The sequence below is a fragment of the Acanthisitta chloris genome, unplaced genomic scaffold, assembly GCF_000695815.1.
Source record: "Acanthisitta chloris isolate BGI_N310 unplaced genomic scaffold, ASM69581v1 scaffold19527, whole genome shotgun sequence".
Lineage (NCBI taxonomy): Eukaryota > Metazoa > Chordata > Aves > Passeriformes > Acanthisittidae > Acanthisitta > Acanthisitta chloris.
The window spans coordinates 1-17,966 of NW_008682374.1; the positions used below are offsets into that span (position 1 = coordinate 1).

Consider the following 17,966-nt stretch of genomic DNA (forward strand, 5'->3'; position numbering starts at 1 on the left):
CCAGCCTGGAGCACTGCATGGGGTTGTCATGTTATTAACTTCATAACTGAAAAGCACTACCACCAAATTCCTTGTACAGGTCAGAAGATCTTCAGGCTGAGCCTACCCATTATTAGGTGCAAGAGTGTGATTTATTGCATACTCAAGCAATTTCACTTCCAGAGTTCAAGTTATCTTATTTTCTTTTTCCTATTCTTTCTCACCACAAATGCTAATCCTCAAACAGCATCATCACTCCCTGATGTCATGAAGTAACTACAGAAATGATGCTCAAGAGACTGGTAACCAAACAAGAGGAAAATGTGAGAAGATATTCTCTAGACACAGGTCCTGTTTGAGATTCCAGTTAAGGCTACTACTGCTTTAAATACCAAGAACATCACTCCTACAGTACATCACCTCGGTCTGAACAACATCAAAAAGGAAGCCTACCTCTTTCAGCTGAACTATGGTACGTTCAATGTCACCTAAGTTGGGTGGAGAAAGAGCTGTTGCCAGCAAAGCCTTGGGTTCCCCCATATCAAGCTTCTTGATTTGTAAGACTGTAGCTCCCAGTGGACAGCACTGAAGGGAAGACAACATTGTGGTTACTCTCTCTCTCATGAGAAGTGTGACACACTGTTTTCTATGAACAATAAGCTTACCAATCAGTAAACCCCAAAATTAAGTTTATATAACTAAGGCTATTCTTCTTTTGAGCAGATTGCTCATTTCTTCTCCACATGGACTTTACTGCATTTCCTTCCATAAGGAAACTATGTGAGATGGGCTTTGTCAATTAGTTATCAAGTGGAATTCTAGTCAGTGTTACACTTAGTAGCAGCTACTCAAATTGTACACTGCCTTCAGGAAAAGTAAAGCAAAACTTGGGGTTTTTTTTGTCACTGCTATGACCACATACATAAAAGAAACCTTCATGTTCCTAACCCTACAACCAAAAGTCTTACCAGTATTTCAGGTTCTGACTCCTCTGGAATAAAGTTTGTCCAGAAGAACTTGTGCACAAGCCTGTAGCAATACCCTTTGGAAACACGTCCAGCACGACCTTCGCAGGAAAGAACAAATCACCAAAATGCCCACGTTGTTTCCAAACCCATCTCCCTCCAAGCCCTGTGGGCAGCTGATGCTGCAGGCTGACCAGTGTTTTGCTCTTTTGCAGCAGACAGGGCCAGTGGGGACATAAAGGTAGATGAAAACATTTTGCTTTCACAGCCGCAGTAACTAACAGAAGAGTTACGCAAGTATCTCACTTAAATGCCTCTTTCACATAACTGCCCTCGAATCAGCATTCATCTTTTCCAGCTGAACAGACAGTTCCTATTTGACTCTACAGCCAGAACACAACTTCTATATAAACAGCTTTTAAGACATGATGATAAACAGCAAAACATCTTTATGATCTGCTATTTACAGCAAACACAATGATTTCACTAGTGGTGTCCCCCAGGGTCCATCCTGGGCCAAGTTTTGCTCAACTTATTCATCAGTGACTTGGCTGAGGGCACAGAGTTGCTTTCTCAGCAAGTTCCTGATGATACAGAACTGTGAGGAGTGGTGACTCCTCAGAGGGCTGTGCTGCCCCTCAGAGGGACCTCGACAGATTGGAGGGATGGAGAAGAACCAACTGGGATTCAACCAGGGCAAGTGCAGGTCCTGCCCCTGGGGAGGAATAAACCCAAGCACCAGCACAGGTTGGCACTGACCTGCTGGAGAGCAGGTCTGTGGGAAGGACCTGGGGGTCCTGGTGGGGTGAACAATGTCCATGAGCCAACAGAGTGCTCTGGTGGCCAAGAGGGCTGCTAGAATCCTGGAATGAAGGTCAGCTTCTAAAATTCCTTTCCATTAAGTATTGCCATCTTACCTTTTCTTTGGTTACAGCTCACTTTAGATGCCCAGCCAAGTCTCAAACTTAGGTAATTAGTCTCCTTATCACAAACCAAATTTCTGACCAAGCAGAAATCTATCACTGCAATTAAGGGAAAAAATACAGTGTTGTTATGAAACAATTTATCCTCATGGCAGTGGAAAGAAATACTGGTTGACTTGGTATAATCAGGAAAGGAAAGTTTCAGTGACCTGAACACCAGATGGATGAACCACCAGACCCAGGATCCTCTGAGTGCTGACAGAACTGCTAACAGATTTGAACAGGAGTATAATACACAGTTAGTGCAGATGACAAGCATTAAAAGCCAATCATTTCTGCCTTTAGAATTGGCTTAAACTGATGCAGTTAGTTCAAAATATAGTCACAATGTGATTAAAGAGCTTCAGTTATTTGTGACATGAATTCTGGCTCTGCTTGTTACTGCATTGCAAATCACCTCCCCCAGTGCAGTTTAAAACCAACCTGCCCAGTAGCTCTATTTGTTCACATACTCAGACTTCTCTGTTGTGCAGGAAGGAATTGAACAAGTGTCAAAATTAAACCCCACCAGCAAAGCTTTGGAAACCACTGACATGTTGTGGAGACTTAACCTAGCACAAATACAGTGTACACAGTTTTTGGATAACTTACCATACTTGACATCAGGAACTGTTACAGAGCTCTCAGCTATGTTGGTAGCCAGAATCACCTGAGGTTTGAAGCAAAACAATGAACAGTGAATACATTAAAAAAAAAAAAAATTATTCACATTAGTTATTCTACATGAAAAATCCAACTTGCTATGAAGAAATCTCAACATAATGGCAACTAGATGTGACACTTAGTGCCATGGTCTAGTAACCACAGTAGGGTTGGACTTGATAATCTTGGAGGTTGATTCTACGATTTTGTGATTATATGATTCATAGCATTTTTGCTCTGCATATTAAAAAAAGGCAATACAAGAAAACTTGTATTTTTCTTGTTCTAAGATCAGAAAAGCATAATAAAGTAGTACAGCCTAGCACAATGTAGAGGGAGAATGGGAATATTCCCTTATGGCTCTGCCATATCAAAACATCACACAATTAGCAGTAATACTCTATGGGTGATGACAGGTGAAGAAAACCACAAGTCCAGCCAAAATGTGGGGTACAGACTGGATGTGAGGAGAAATGTTTTCCCTGCTGTGGTGTTGAGGCACTGGGATATTGCCCAGGGAGGTGGTGGAGTCACCATCTCTGGAAGTGTTGAAGAGGTGTCTGGATCTGACACTGGAGGATCTGGTTTAGGATTTAGGGGATCCAGCAGTGACAGGTTAATGGTTGGACCTGATGACCTTAGAGGTCTCCCCCAACCCTGATGGATTTATGACTATCAAATGGTTTGAGTTTGAGCAGTATTATTTATATACTTTACTATTTGCTATTACTCTAGCAAAAAGGTTTCACTTGCTTTAAAGAAGTAATGATTGAACAATACTTACTTTTCTGTAGCCAGGAAGTGTTGCTGAAAACACTCTATTTTGCTCCTCTAATGTCACACAGGAGTGAAGTGGGTACACTTGCCACCTAAAGAAAATACCTTGGTGAAATATTTCCTGATGCATGAATAGCAAAGTAAATTTCACCTCTGTGCCAAATCCTATTATGTACATTGCACTATGCACAAATGGTTGGACTTCATGATCTTAGAGATCTCCTCCAACCTTGATGGTTCTATGACTTAGAACTCATAGAGATGAAAGTTTAACTTACCTTTTAAACTTATCTGAGAGATGAGTGTACATACATTTTATGTCATTCAGACCTAGAAAAAAAGTCATCAAGAGTTTGTTTTCATTTTAGCCATCATTCACAGGTCTAAAACATCTATCTCAATTCTTAATTGACTTTCACTATTAGCACCTTTTCACCATAGAAAAAAGCAGCACAAGAGTTGGACAGCAAGTGTAATAATGAGTCACTTAAACACTGAGTCAATTTTTCAAGAGCCATTTTGTATTGGTTTTACACTCACTAAAGTGAAATTGCAACAGCAGATATAAAGATCATCTGACAGTGGCTCATATTAACCCTGGTGTCACAGAATCACAGAACCAGTCAGATTGGAAGGGACCACAGCATCCAGGGGAGGGCAAGGAAGATGCTGAAGGGACTGGAGCACCTCAGGGATGAGGAAAGGCTGAGGGAGTTGGGGCTGTTCAGCCTCCAGAAGAGACACTGAGAGGGACCTCAGGAATGGATTCAAGGCCATGAATGGGAAGTGCCAAGAGGATGATCAGACTCTGCTCAGTGGGGGAAACCAATAGAACAAGAGGGAACACCAAAAACTGATGCTCAGGAAGTTCCAGTTGAACACGAGCAAGAACTTTCCTGTGCAGTCACTGAGCACTGAACACACTGCCCAGAGAGGTCGTGGATTCTCCATCACTGGAGGTATTCAAGAACCATCTGGACACAACCCTGAGCCATGTGCTCTGGGATGTCTCACTGTGGTCCCTTCCAGCCTGACTGATTCTGTGATTCTGAGAAGAAAACTCATTAGATGACAAATAAGAAAAAAAAAAAAAAGCTATTAAGATGTGCACTCACCTGGCAAAAACACCAGCACACTGCCATGTTCTGGTGTGTCACTCAGGCTGGTTTTCTCCCTAACAAGAACATGCAGTTTGATTAGTTTTATTACCTCAGTCTACTTCATTATTCTGAAAGAACAAGCAGAACTGTACACTTTTTATGTAACATGCATTATTTAAACTTCCTGAAGAAAAGGAAATTCAAACCACTGTTTGCAACTATGTCTTCTGACAAAGTGTATGAACATCGGTTTCGTTTGAGTTTCACTAGGTTTCACTTTGTCTTCAAAGCTATGTCAAAAGAGAAACAATCTTCTTCAGCAATGAAATTAGGCAGAATTGGGTTACCAAAGATCTTACAATCAAAACATAGCAGACTACCGCAAAGTAGAGTTTCCATGTGACACATCTCGCTCGAATGGTCACTCACACTCAGTGCACCAAGTGCACATCAAGAACACGGGGGAGAAATGAAACTGAGACACAAAATAAAAGCAGAGGTACATAGAAAATGAAGTTACCACTGATAACTGTACTACATGGGCTGCTGCTGTTGCTTAATTAGTGTCTTATTTCCCCACAGCCTGAGCTGTATCTTACCTACTGCTCTTCATCTCGAAGTCATCAAACAACTGAATCAAAGACACTGCCACTTCATACAGCTTCTCTTCTATCACTGGTTGCTCAAAGCTTTGAGAAGGAAGCTGTTTGGAGAAGAGACTGAGGTTAACACACTGGAACAGGCTAAGAGGCTCAGGTATGTATTTCAGCTTGTCAAGTGTTTTGCAATTCAGTCATCCAGCACAGAAACCTGGACAAAGGAGTAACTTGACCTGCTGCATTCATTGCCTTCTAAAGGGACATTTTTCAAGCATGTTGCCCCTCCAGTGCTGGAGAAATACTTCTGATGTTTACCAGCACTGGGTCACACTCCATTCATTTGCAGGACATACTCCTTACCCACATGAGACTAATCACAACCCATGGGAAGAGCATGACAAGGAGAGGAACTTGTGCCAGACTAAAATGCAGGTCTCTACCTGACTGTACACAAATCATGTACCTCTCTCACTTAAACTGTCTTTGCATTAAATTGCCCTTGTGCTTTAGGTCATACCCTGTCCAAGAATTACTGTTCTGTCGCACACAACAGAACCATGACAATCCTGTCTACACTGTCTTCCAGCATTCTGTGGCAACCCCAAGGCTTTAGTATTTAAAAACACAAGGCATCAAACCCTCAGAGCAAAGACAGTAACTTAAATCACTCCTCAGTTTTAAAATAAAATGCTTAATGAACTAGACATGCTCTGGAAAAAGGTCCATATTACACATTTTTCCCTTGCAGGGAAAATGATAATGGCTCACCTTTCATTCTCAGGGTTTCTCCTCACTGGTGCAAACTCTTTACTGGACTAAGCCTTGCAGAGAGCTAAAAATCACAGAAAACTGAACTACCTGAACTAATAAAATTCAAGTAGTTATTCTTCTCCCAGTTTCTGAAAGAGCTCACGGCAGAACTGCAAAATCACTGCTGCTAACACTGGTTTGTATCAGCTTTTACTACTGCAACCTCAGTCCTCAGCTTTCCAACCCTTCCATGCAACCTTGGGTCACCTTGGAGTTTGCAGAAAGACCTGAGAAAATTATCCTACATTCTTCTGGCATGGACTGGGGGATCTTCTCCCAGGTAAGAAGTGACAGGATGAGAGGACATAATGTTAAGCTGTGCCAGGGAAAGTTTAGGTTAAACAGTCTTTCACAGAGAGGATGATTAGACACTGGAATGCGCTGCCTAAGGAAGTAGTGGAGTCCCTGGAGATGTTTAAGACTGGATGTGGCACTTATTGCCATGGTGGTGTCAGGTCATAGGCTGGACTCAACCTCAGAGGTCTTTTCCTTAATGATTCTTGATCAAAAAGAGTCATCTGTAAGGAATGTACAATATTCTTTCCACTTCTCTGACCACCTTGAAATCAACTAGCCAAGTAGACTTTTCAGGTGTACAGCTCTGTCAGTCCCAGAGCTTCTTAACTGCATTTTACACCAGCTACGGTAACACTTTTCCAGTGAAGCTTCATTAGTCCACAAGAATCAGAGAAGCACAGAATATTGAGAGTTTGAAGAGAACCTTGAGGATCATCAGTCCAACTCCTGCCCTGCACAGACATCCCTGACAATCACACCCTGTGCCTGAGAGCATTGGCCAAACACCTCTGGAGCTCTGTCAGCCTTGGGGCTGTGACACTGCCCTGGGGAGCTGTTCAGTGCCCAAACCCCTCGGGGGAAAGAGGAACCAGTTGCTAATCTCCAGCCTAACCCTCCCCTGACACAACTTCAGCCCATTCCCTGGGTCCTGTCCCTGGTCCCAGAGAGAAGAGGTCAGTGCTGTCCCTGCACTTCCTTCCCCGAGGTAGTTGTATCCAGCCATGAGCTCTGTCCTCAGTCTTCTCTTCACACAAACCACAGAACACATTCAAGTATTTTTGAGAAGTAATATTTCCCTCCTACACCTCAAATAAATGAGAAAACCTAAGTAATTTATCTTTCCTGGACTGCTCCAACAAAAGACTTTTGGGTTTATATTATCCCTGCTTAAAGAACTGTCAAATTTGTCTTTCCAATTTTGTTCCTGATTGTACCTTTAGTATTCCTTAACATGACAAGGTTTTCACATCACTCCTAATGAAAGGTAACAACGTGACAAATAGCAAACCCAAAAGCCCAGTCAGACCTGACTGAAGTCATACAACATAACCACGATGGTTTCTGACAGCAGTTCACTACCTTCCATCAGGGCTCTGACTCCAGTTCCAGGGCCATGAAGGAGTTCTCAGAGTTGCAAGCCAAAAAGGGTTTCCATTTGTGTACTTAGCTTTGCTTTTTTAAATCTGCTCACAGAATTAACCACAGAATTAATTTGCGTTTGGTATCTCCCATGCTATTCCTAACACCAGGTTAAGCATTTACACAAGTAGCTCTAACTGCCTACAGACAGAGCCTTCATGCACTTCCCATCACACCTGTGTTGTGCTGATTCCTTGGGGCTTGGAGGTTGCTGAGATGACAAAATCATGACCCTGTTAAACACCTGGATCAACACGCTTACAAAGACATTATGCCAAAAGGAAAAGAAACCAATTTTATAAGCCTATGCTCAAAAACTGACCAGTAGCACCTATAAATGGCCCCAAATCTGGGCAAGGGAGAGCCAGTGCTGCACTGGCTGTTTCTCCCTTCCTTCCCTCTTGTTTTCGTCCTTCCCTGCAAATGAAGCCATCCAAGTGGAAAGTTAATCTTTGATTCAGCTAGATGTCTGTCTAGCCAAAACAAAGGATTTACTGCACATAGGCATGTACAGGAGACAAAAATAATGACTGGCATTTTTATTTATCTTCCAAATCACAACTGATATCAGTGAACTCCCCAATTACTCCCATCAGAACTGCCCAACAAAAATGTGTATTTTCAAGTGTAGTTTTAAAGCATTATTCTATGTAGGAATAAGTGATGTATGAAAGCCAAGAGCTCTGCAGGATTCATAAAAGAATTCAGTGTCTATACAGTAACAGCCAATTATTTTTGTTGGGTTTTTACCATTTTTGAGCAGGGACAAAGGTTCACACAGCAAAGAGATGGTTACACAGGACTCAGCTGAGTTCAACTGAAATGCTTTAAGGAGTGAGTTAAGATTTATGGAATCTGAGTTTACAGCTATTAGTTTTAAAATCATGATATAAAAATGCTGTTTAGCTAACAAGCAAAGACTGTATTGACTTTTAACTTCTCTGTTCCTTTAAGTGGAGTTTCCTGGCTTTTAGAGGTGACAATACATCAACAACTAAAGCCTCTACCTCAGGCAGTTATCTCACTGATTCTGACTTTGGCATGATAAAAGATGTGTGCCTCTGCTTCCATATGGCGCTGTTAACTCATCAAATGCCTCAACACTCACACTCCACTCTCATTTTATTAGGACAGCACACCAATCATCTTAGACCCTTCACTTTTTAAGTGTCTTTTAAGTACTAATCAGGAAAAACTTCACAGAGCACTACAAGAAACAAGATGCAAGGCCAAGCATCAGTGCCTTGTAGTTTGTTTTTTTCATCTTTTTTTTTTTCACACATATAAAAAAAAAAATAAATCAAGAGCACTTCTGTGGTTTTATTGTTGTCCTAAGGCACAAGTAACTTCTTGGACAAATATACTCTCCTCATCCTACTGAACAACAGAATGGCCATAAAATAGGACAACACAAGATACAGAATCAGATGACAAGTTTACCAAAAAAAACAAAGAAAAAAAACACACACAGAAAAAATAAAAAGTACAAAGGCCAAAGCACTGAAAGCAGCTCCTGTTGTTTGTGGTCTCTGAGGGAAAGGTGTGAGAGATGACATCTAGCTCCAAGTGCAGCTCTGACAAATCCAACTTGACTGAAGCAAATTTCTGATTTGATCAGTTCTGTTTTTGTTGTCACCATCAAAAAATCCTGTACAGACCCCCACGTATCACATAACCTCCTCCATATTACCTACCTGAGCTACCATACTAATGTACAAAAACTGATGGGCCAACTGCTCTAAGCACTTAAGTTAGGTTTTTTTGCCTGCATTAGAACTTCAACAGCTGACAGCCTTGTATTTTAGCCTGGCTGTGCTGGCAAGAAGACTCCTGTTTTATCACCACATATTAACTCTTACCTAGAGCTGTCATGTAAAATTGGTTATTTGCAGTTTTTCTTACACAGTTTTCAACTGACCACTCCAATTCTTCCCCTATTATGCCCAAAGACACAGAATGATTTTTACAATACCGTGAAACCAACGATGCCCTTCAAATCATCAAGGTAATACTCTTCAATTGGAAAAGGTTTGCCTTCCACCTTGAAAACACAGGCTGGATTCAGACCCATAGGAGTTGGAAGTGTGAAGTAATCAGCAAACTCTTTACAGTTGATGGAAGCAGACATCAGTATTACCTGTTAAAAAATGCACAGCCAATGTAAAACATCAATTTTAATACAAACTGTCATGCTGTGCTGGAATCTCCACTTACTCTCTATGCTAAAATGGTCTCATTTTGGTTACTACTGGTGTGTAACTCAGGGACACTTAAGACAATCAAAATGCTTAAAATTCCCTAGCTAGCATTTGGAGAAAAAGAAGCACCTCTAAGAGGGTGGCTCAGGTTAGATGTCTAAGGCAGACAATGTGGTGAAAGTTCAGCTGAAAACATATAGTGCTCTTGATAAAGATCATAGAACCATAGAATTCAGGGGTTGGAATGGAGCTTAGAGACCACCCAGTCCCAACCCCTGCCCTGGGCAGGGACACCTCCCACCAGAGCAGGTTGCTCAAGGCTCAGCCAACCTGGCTGTGAACACTGCCAGGGTTGGGGCAGCCACAGCCTCCCTGGGCAACCTGGGACAGTGTCTCACCACCAGAACAGGGAAAAACTTCTTTTTCACATCTAACCTAGACTCTCCCTCCTTTAGTCTGAACCCATTACCCCTTCTCCTGTCACTGCAGTTCCTAACACAGAGTCCCTCTCCAGCTCCTTGTAGGCCCTTCTCCAGGCTCGACAGCCCCAACTCCCTCAGCCTGTCCTCACAGGGGAGATGCTCCTGTGCTCTTAGCAATTTCATGATCTCCTCTGGACTTGCTCCAACAGTTCCATGTCTTTCTTACGCTGAAGACACCAGAACTGTGTGCAGTATTCCAGGTGGGTCTCACCAGAGCAGACTAGAGGGGAAGAATCACCTCTTTTGACCTGCTGCCCACAACACTCCTTTGGATGCAGCCCAGATATCAACACCCAAACCAGAAATGCCCTGAAACAGAAGAGCATCTCCCTTACAAAGTGAGAAAGGGCAAGCTAACAAGATGGGCATTGTCCCACTGTGCTCAGCTCCAACAGGTTTGGGAGATCTAAACACCAAGCTATCCAAGTTGGAATCAGTGTGATGGATTGCACAGATCATAGATTCACTTCCAAGGCCAACAAAAATAGCCAACTTAGACTCCTGAACAGGAAAACTCACATTAACTAGGCAATAACTGAAGTGCTGAAGAGACACAGTCTCACAAAATATCTGCAGTCCCAAACAGCTGCACAAAAATATATGTTAGTCTAACTCCATCACTTGTATTTAAGTTCTTACAATTCCAGAGTTTGTTACTTTGAGGCCCCAAAGACTAATCGTCATCCTAAATGTCTGTAAACTCTGCTTTAGTACAAAGCACAACAGCCTAACACACAGAGAATAATCTCAGTCATTTCTTAATACCAGTTCTGCCCAGAAACAACAATCCAATTGCTCTTTTTCAAAATATGTGATCTCACTCAGATAGTAAAAGCTAAGTGTTCTCAAGAGTTAATACTACCACAGTAACCAAGGATAAGCACTGTCCTCAATATCCAATAGGTAATTCTAGTCAAATACCCATCTTGCATTTTTTAGCCTTAAGCAGGCTTTAAAACTAATGCATTTGAACATGAAGGGGAAAGAAAGAAGTCTCTCAGAACACATTATAGCAGCCAGGAAAAAAATGCCCTTTAGCCTCCTTCCTTCTAAGGAGTGACACACCAAATATTTTAGTACAAAAGAATAACATAGTAATAATAATTTGAGGTAAAATCTTTAAAATATGGACTACTCTAGCCAGTTCTGGGCTACTCAGCACCAGAGGGACATGGAGCTCCTGGAGCAGGTCCAGGGCAGGGCAAGGAAGATGCTGAAGGGACTGGAGCACCTCAGGGATGAGGAAAGGCTGAGGGAGTTGGGGCTGTTCAGCCTCCAGAAGAGACACTGAGAGGGACCTCAGGAATGGATTCAAGGCCATGAATGGGAAGTGCCAAGAGGATGATCAGACTCTGCTCAGTGGGGGAAACCAATAAAACAAGAGAGAACAGCAAACACTGATGCCAAGGAAGTTCCACCCGAACATGAGGAAGAACTTCTTTGCTGTGCAGTCACTGAGCACTGAACACATTGCCCAGAGAGGCTGTGGATTCTCCATCACTGGAGTTATTCCGTAGCCATCTGGGCACAATCCTGAGCCATGTGCTCTGGGCTGGCCCTTCCTGAGTAGGAAGGTTGGACCAGATGACCACTGTGGTCCCTTCCAACCTAACTGGTTCTGTGATTTGTAGATGAAAAATCTGCAAAAATTTGCTCTTGCAAGAGAAAGTAGCAGAATTCAGTTTGAACCCACCTTTACAGACTGGGAATTGGTATGTAACAGTTTACGAGTCACCAAGAGCAAGAAATCCATTTCTTCTGTTCGTTCATGCACCTGGAAGACATTACCCACCAGTTAATTTTCACTAACTGATGCTCTTCTTTTTGACAATCTCTTACTTTCCTACTCAATTTCAAGCTTCACCTTTGTAACTTGGAATAACAATCCATTTTCATAGAAGAAATCACACATTGTGGAGACTAGGATTGTTAACCACATTTTAAAATCCCAACAAGACTGTTCAGATGATCACAGCATCCTCTGTGAAAATCATATGCCATGTATGCCACATTCTCTAGAGGGAACGGCCTTGAGCTGAGCCAGGGCAGAGTCAGATTGGATGTGAGGAGAAATGTTTTCCCTGTGAGGGTGTTGAGGCACTGGGATATTGCCCAGGGAGGTGGTGGAGTCACCATCCCTGGAAGTATTGAAGAGGTGTCTGGATGTGGCACTGGAGGATCTGGTTTAGGGTTTAAGGGTTCCAGTAGTGACAGGTTAATGGTTGGACGCGATCTCATCTCTCTCCTCCAACTTTGACTGTCCTATGATTCTATGAAGTCATGAAAGTTGCAGAAAAATCACTAGAAAACCAATCCTGAGCTCTAGCTACTGGTTCTACTGCAGCTGACAAACACAGCTGAAGGGAAACTGACGCTGGATGAGTCAGTTGTACTGGTAAGATCACAAATGATCCAGCAAGGGACTATAGCGGCATGTCTAAAAGCTAAACAAATTGGCTGTCCTATGATTCTATGAAGTCATGAAAGTTGCAGAAAAATCACTAGAAAACCAATCCTGAGCTCTAGCTACTGGTTCTACTGCAGCTGACAAACACAGCTGAAGGGAAACTGACGCTGGATGAGTCAGTTGTACTGGTAAGATCACAAATGATCCAGCAAGGGACTATAGCGGCATGTCTAAAAGCTAAACAAATTGGATAGATGTCCCTCATTTCCAAAGGCTTCTAGCCATAATCAAAACACACAACTCCTCGCAAAAACATTCATTTACACTCAATTTTTTATGCATCCCAGCATCTGTGTTTTCTGACTGCTCCTTGCAGCTGAGCAAATACTTCTTCCCAACATTACCCATGATGATCATATCTCTTCCTTGAATTACAGTTTAAAAATATCAAGTGCAGCAGCTTTTATTGGAGCTCAGCCTACAAAGGTCAACACAGACCATCAAGGCTGGAGAAGACCTCTAAGATCATCAAGTCCAACCATTAACCTGTCACTGCTGTAAACCCTAAACCATGTAAACATTCATCCCTGAAGAATAAAGACCAAAAGCTAATCCTCCCCACACCCTCAGTTCTAACCCTGCTGCTCAAAGGAAGGCTGAGAACAGCCCATTTCAGCAGCTGTTAGCTCAGACAACTTGGACAAAGCATCTTGATAAGCAATGTCTGCATTTCTCTCTCTCTCTCTCTTGTGTGGTAAGGAGAGACAACACAAGAAGGTTCTCATAATATAAAATTCCAACTTATTTCCACCAACTTACCTCATCAATGAAAATGTGGGTGAACTCAGTTAGGCTTTTGGCAGAAACTATTTTCTGAAGAAGAACTCCAGTTGTCATGTACATCAGCCTTGTCTCCTTGGTGCAAACTCTCTCTAAACTCACCTAACAACAGTAAGAAAAATTGGTATTAGCTGAAAGCAGGTATTTACTGTGTTTATAGAAACACATTATCTGAAAGAACTCCAAAGGTGAAACATGGTGTAAACCCACCAAAAGAGTTGACTCAAACTCGTAAAAGCCTCTGTACAAGTGTCCTTAAAACCCAGAATGAGAGTTAACTGGTTTTAATTTGGCAGAAATGTTAAAAAAAATTTTAAACTCTTAAGTTTATGAGGTAACAAAATTCCCTGCTGGGGGGTTTATCCTGAGAAGAATTCTTCCAAGACTTCCCAAGGTACAGACATGATTCTTTGCACTAATGTACACAGCAAGGAAAAGATTTTGCCAAAATATAGTTTGTTTACTGGACAGGAAAAGCAAAGAGGTGTAAGATACCACCAAGACCAGAGGGGAAGAAAGAAGGGAACAAACAAGAAGAAAAAGAACATAGAGGAGGGGAAGTCAACATGTATTCCTCCAGGCAAAGGACTCCAGAAGCAAACAACTCTCTATGAACAACACCACTGGCCTCAGGACCCAGAGAAGCTGCTCTCAGTCTAACAGGGAAACAACCATTACTGTGGGTACAAAGAGCTGATTAAAGCACCAGGACCTGTGTCAAGAAAGGAAAGTAGAATCAAGTTCATGAAGAGAGGGACAGAACCAAGCTTGAAGTTGAGTTGAGCAAAGCAAAAGGAGGAGACGGATTCAAGAGGAAAAACTAGTTCAAATTTTTCACATGTTAAGAAGAAACATGTTGAAAGATATTCACAAAACAATCTGGCCATAAATGCATGAAAGTTTTGACAGAGCTGACAGGTAAATGTAGTGAAGTCAAACAGATCAAGTATGTTAATTAGGGAGTTCCTGAGCCTCATGCTCTGGGCTGGCCCTGCTCGAGTAGGGAAGTGGGACCAGATGACCCACTGTGGTCCCTTCCAACCTGACCCACTCTGTGACCCGTGAGTTGAAAGGAAAAACGACAAGATAGAGTTCTCCTGCAACACTTTCAGTGATTAGTAACACAAATGTGTCCAACACAGACAAATACTTTGGTGGGAGTCCCACTGGCATTTATAGCTGTCCAACTTTACAAGCTGATTTAATTCCAGGACACAGCCAGAAAACTGCAATCCCACTCGAAAAACAGATTCTCCAACACTTCTTCAGCTTGCTGGACGTGTTTAAAAACAATCAAGAAAAAAAAAGACACAGTACTTTTGAATGCCATTTTAAACACAAATGGCAATGCTCTTGTACCTGGTATCCTACAAATCCACCCAGTGTCCAGGAGCGTTCCCTGCTGATCCACCTGGCCAGGCTGCTGGCACTGATCCTGCGGGGCTGGGTCACAGCAATGTTGCAGTAGATGGATTGCTGCATGCAGGAATCCAGAACATACTGTGGAATCTGTGTGCTCTTCCCACTGCCAGTACATCCTTCTACAATCACAACGGAGTTGTTTTGGATAAGAGACAGGATCTGAAACAATTCGCCAAAGGAAACACTCAGTCTACAATGCAACTCAAAGCAGATATCAGATTTGAAGTATGAACAGCTTCCAGGCCACACATCACATCTCTGTAAAACATTGTGCCATCTTTTCTAGCACCTCCTAGAGGTAACTGGACTCCTAGAAAAGAACATGGGCACACACATACTGTACATGAATACCTACAGGCAGAAAGTATTACAGCAGTGTGTCCCCCTCTAAGAACCTACTTCTAACTCAGAATGAATCAACTAGTTTTAATTTGGCAGAACTGTAAAAAAAAAATTTGAACTCTGAAGTTAATGAAGTAGGTTCTAAAATCCACCTAGAGTAGTTTTGTACAACAAATGAAAGTTTTGTCCAATGTTCATGACAGGGACAGAATCTTTCTTCTAAGAAACAACAACAACCAAACAAAACCACTCCAAAACTCAGATCAAAATGTTATTTTCAGCTTTATTGCATGAGAGAAAGGACAAGGACATTACCTTTTCCCTGTGTTTGGCTACAGGCATTTCCACATACTCATGGTCAGCTGCTAGTGCAGAAGTTGAACCACTTGATTCATACTGAGACAATGAAGTATCTAGGCATGAAAATAACCAAGAGCAAGTTATTTCACTAGAGAAGGACCAGCAGGAACATCTACATACCCAACTTTATAAAACCTGAATCACATACTTGTGAGTACTAATAGAACAAGTACTTTTCAAGACTGCTAGACTGAAGGGATTTTCTGTGTTTCCTGTTACAGCAGTGACAGTAAATGGTTGGACTCGATCTCTGAGATCTCCTCCAACCTTGATGGTTCCAAACTCTGAAAGAAGATACCACGTGCAGGTAGAACAGCAATTCTCAAAGAAAGGGGCAACAAAAGGGGTACCAACTCTGAACCCTCAGGGCAAATCAGCTTCTCATTTCCATGCTGTGAAGGTTATTTCTTGACTGCATTTGGATTCAACACAGCTAGACTCACAGGTTCTGGTCTAGATAAATCCTTGATCAGTTATGACAATTGTCATGTCCTTAAAGAGAACACACACTCCATAGAGCTGATACCTACAAATAGACCTTGAAACCTGCACGATGAACAAATTACCATTTGACAATAGCCTCATTAACAGCATACACACGTACAAGCTATAAAATCAGCATTATAAATCCTGTGCTCATTTCCAGGGCTTCTTTATTCCATTCTCCTGCCAGAATATTTCTGAATCTGCACGTCAAAGTCGGCAGCAATAAGAACCAGGATTTTCTGAAGCTTCTATGCTATTCCCCACCTAGGTGGGATTTGGCAGCTCAGACTCAGAATGCCGTAGGACTGTTCCAGCCCTGTCACTCTCCAGTCTGCTGAGAGTCAGCCAGTGGATCACACACAGCTGGGAGCACAGCACTGATGAGAGGAGGCAGCAGCATCCCTGCATGGAACAGCTCCTGCAGCAACTAAGGCTCCAGACAATGACACAGAGAGCAGGAAGGGGGTGGGGAGAAGCAGGGGTAAGAGACTGAGAAAAATATCTTTATTAATAAGGATCACTGTTACTAGTTAATATTTTGATTAATAAGTATTAATAACAAGAGACTACACACATGCCAACAATTTAGTAATTATTTAAGGTTCTTTTCTAACTAGATGCTGTTTCAGTACCTTGAAACTTTGAAGGCACAAAACAATATCAGAATCATAGAAGCAGATTGGGTAGATGCCCCTCATTTCCAAAGGCTTCTAGCCATGATCAAAACACACAACTCCTCTCTAAATGTTCATTTACACTCAATTTTTTCTACATCCCAGCACCTGAGTCTTCTGACTGCTCCTTCCAGCTGAGCAAATACTTCTTCCCAACATTACCCATGATGATCATATCCCTTCCTTGAATTACAGTTTTAAAATATTAAGTGCAGCAGCTTTTATTGGAGCTCAGCCTACAAAGGTCAACACAGAACCATCAAGGTTGAAGGAGACCTCTAAGATCGAGACCAACCACTAACCTGTCACTGCTGTAAACCCTAAACCATGTAAACATTCATCCCTGAAGAATAAAGACTTCCTAATACCCAAGTGACTGAAAACTAGCTGCCTCCTCCTAAGAGGCCTAGTTAGCTGGACAGGCCTCCAGGTGGATTTCAGCAAACATTTCAAGGCACCTTACCAAAAGCTAATCCTCCCCATACCCTCAGTTCTAACCTTGCTGCTCAAAGGAAGGCTGAGAACAGCCCATTTCAGCAGCTGTTAGCTCAGACAACTTAGGCAAAGCATCTTGATAAGCAATGTCTGCATTTCTCTCTCTCTCTCTCTCTCTCTTGTGTGGTAAGAGAAACACAACATTTTCTTAAACATAGAGTCATTGAGGTTGGAGGAGACCTCGAAGATCATCCAGTCCAAACATTAACCTGTCACTGCTGGAACCCCTAAACCCTAAACAATATCCTCCAGTGCCACATCCAGATGTCTCTTAAACATCTCGAGGGATGGTGACTCCACCACCTCCCTGGGCAATATCCCAGGGCCTCAACACCACAACAGGGAAAACATTTCTCCCAACATCCAATCTGACTCTGCCCTGGCTCAGCTCAAGGCCATTCCCTCTATCCTCTCCCTGCAGCCCTGGCAGGACACACATCCCACACCTCTCTCCAACCCTGGCAGGGAGTTGGACAGAGACATTAGGTCACCCCTGAGCCTCTTCTCCAGGCTAAAGAAACTCAATTCCCTCAGCCCTTCTTCACCCCTTCTTCACATGACATGTTTTCCAGACTTGGAAGGTATAAATTTCAAGGACAAATATTTTAGGGTCAGCTATGAGAAAATAGGTGTTTATACAATAAAGCACCAGGATGAGTACACAGAAATATTTCCTAAAGAGCTTAAGTTATAACCCTGTTTTTTTCACAAGAGGATCATTAGTTCCATTCAAAGATAAGCAGGTCACTACTGTTGCTAAATTAAGTTGCTAGCCTACTTTGGTCACAATTCTGGTTTAATACATGAAGGACATCAAATGACCTTGGTATTTCCTTGTGTTAATATCACTATACCGAAGAACTTACTCAGCCTCTTGCTGCCCTTCCTGTGCTAGTAAAGCACATGAAAAAACAGGGAACACCACAGTCCTGAACTGCAACATTGGAACCTCCTTCCAGTCCCTTCAT

General features: G+C 42.3%; 1 protein-coding gene across 1 annotated transcript; it reads right to left on the reverse strand.

Annotated features, from left to right (window-relative positions):
* Positions 1–432: 432 nt before the first annotated feature.
* On the reverse strand, positions 433–16,669 carry LOC103805852 (putative ATP-dependent RNA helicase TDRD9; the record flags this gene model as incomplete). The annotated part of the gene is made up of 14 exons (XM_009078514.1): positions 16,612–16,669; positions 15,299–15,396; positions 14,579–14,800; positions 13,199–13,321; positions 11,666–11,746; positions 9,265–9,429; positions 5,046–5,149; positions 4,462–4,520; positions 3,625–3,676; positions 3,354–3,438; positions 2,519–2,576; positions 1,862–1,966; positions 948–1,045; positions 433–564 (listed from the first exon to the last, which is right to left on the reverse strand). Coding segments are annotated over exons 1-14 (1,440 nt in total), but the record flags the coding sequence as incomplete, so codon positions are not given.
* Between the last annotated feature and the right edge of the window lie 1,297 nt (positions 16,670–17,966).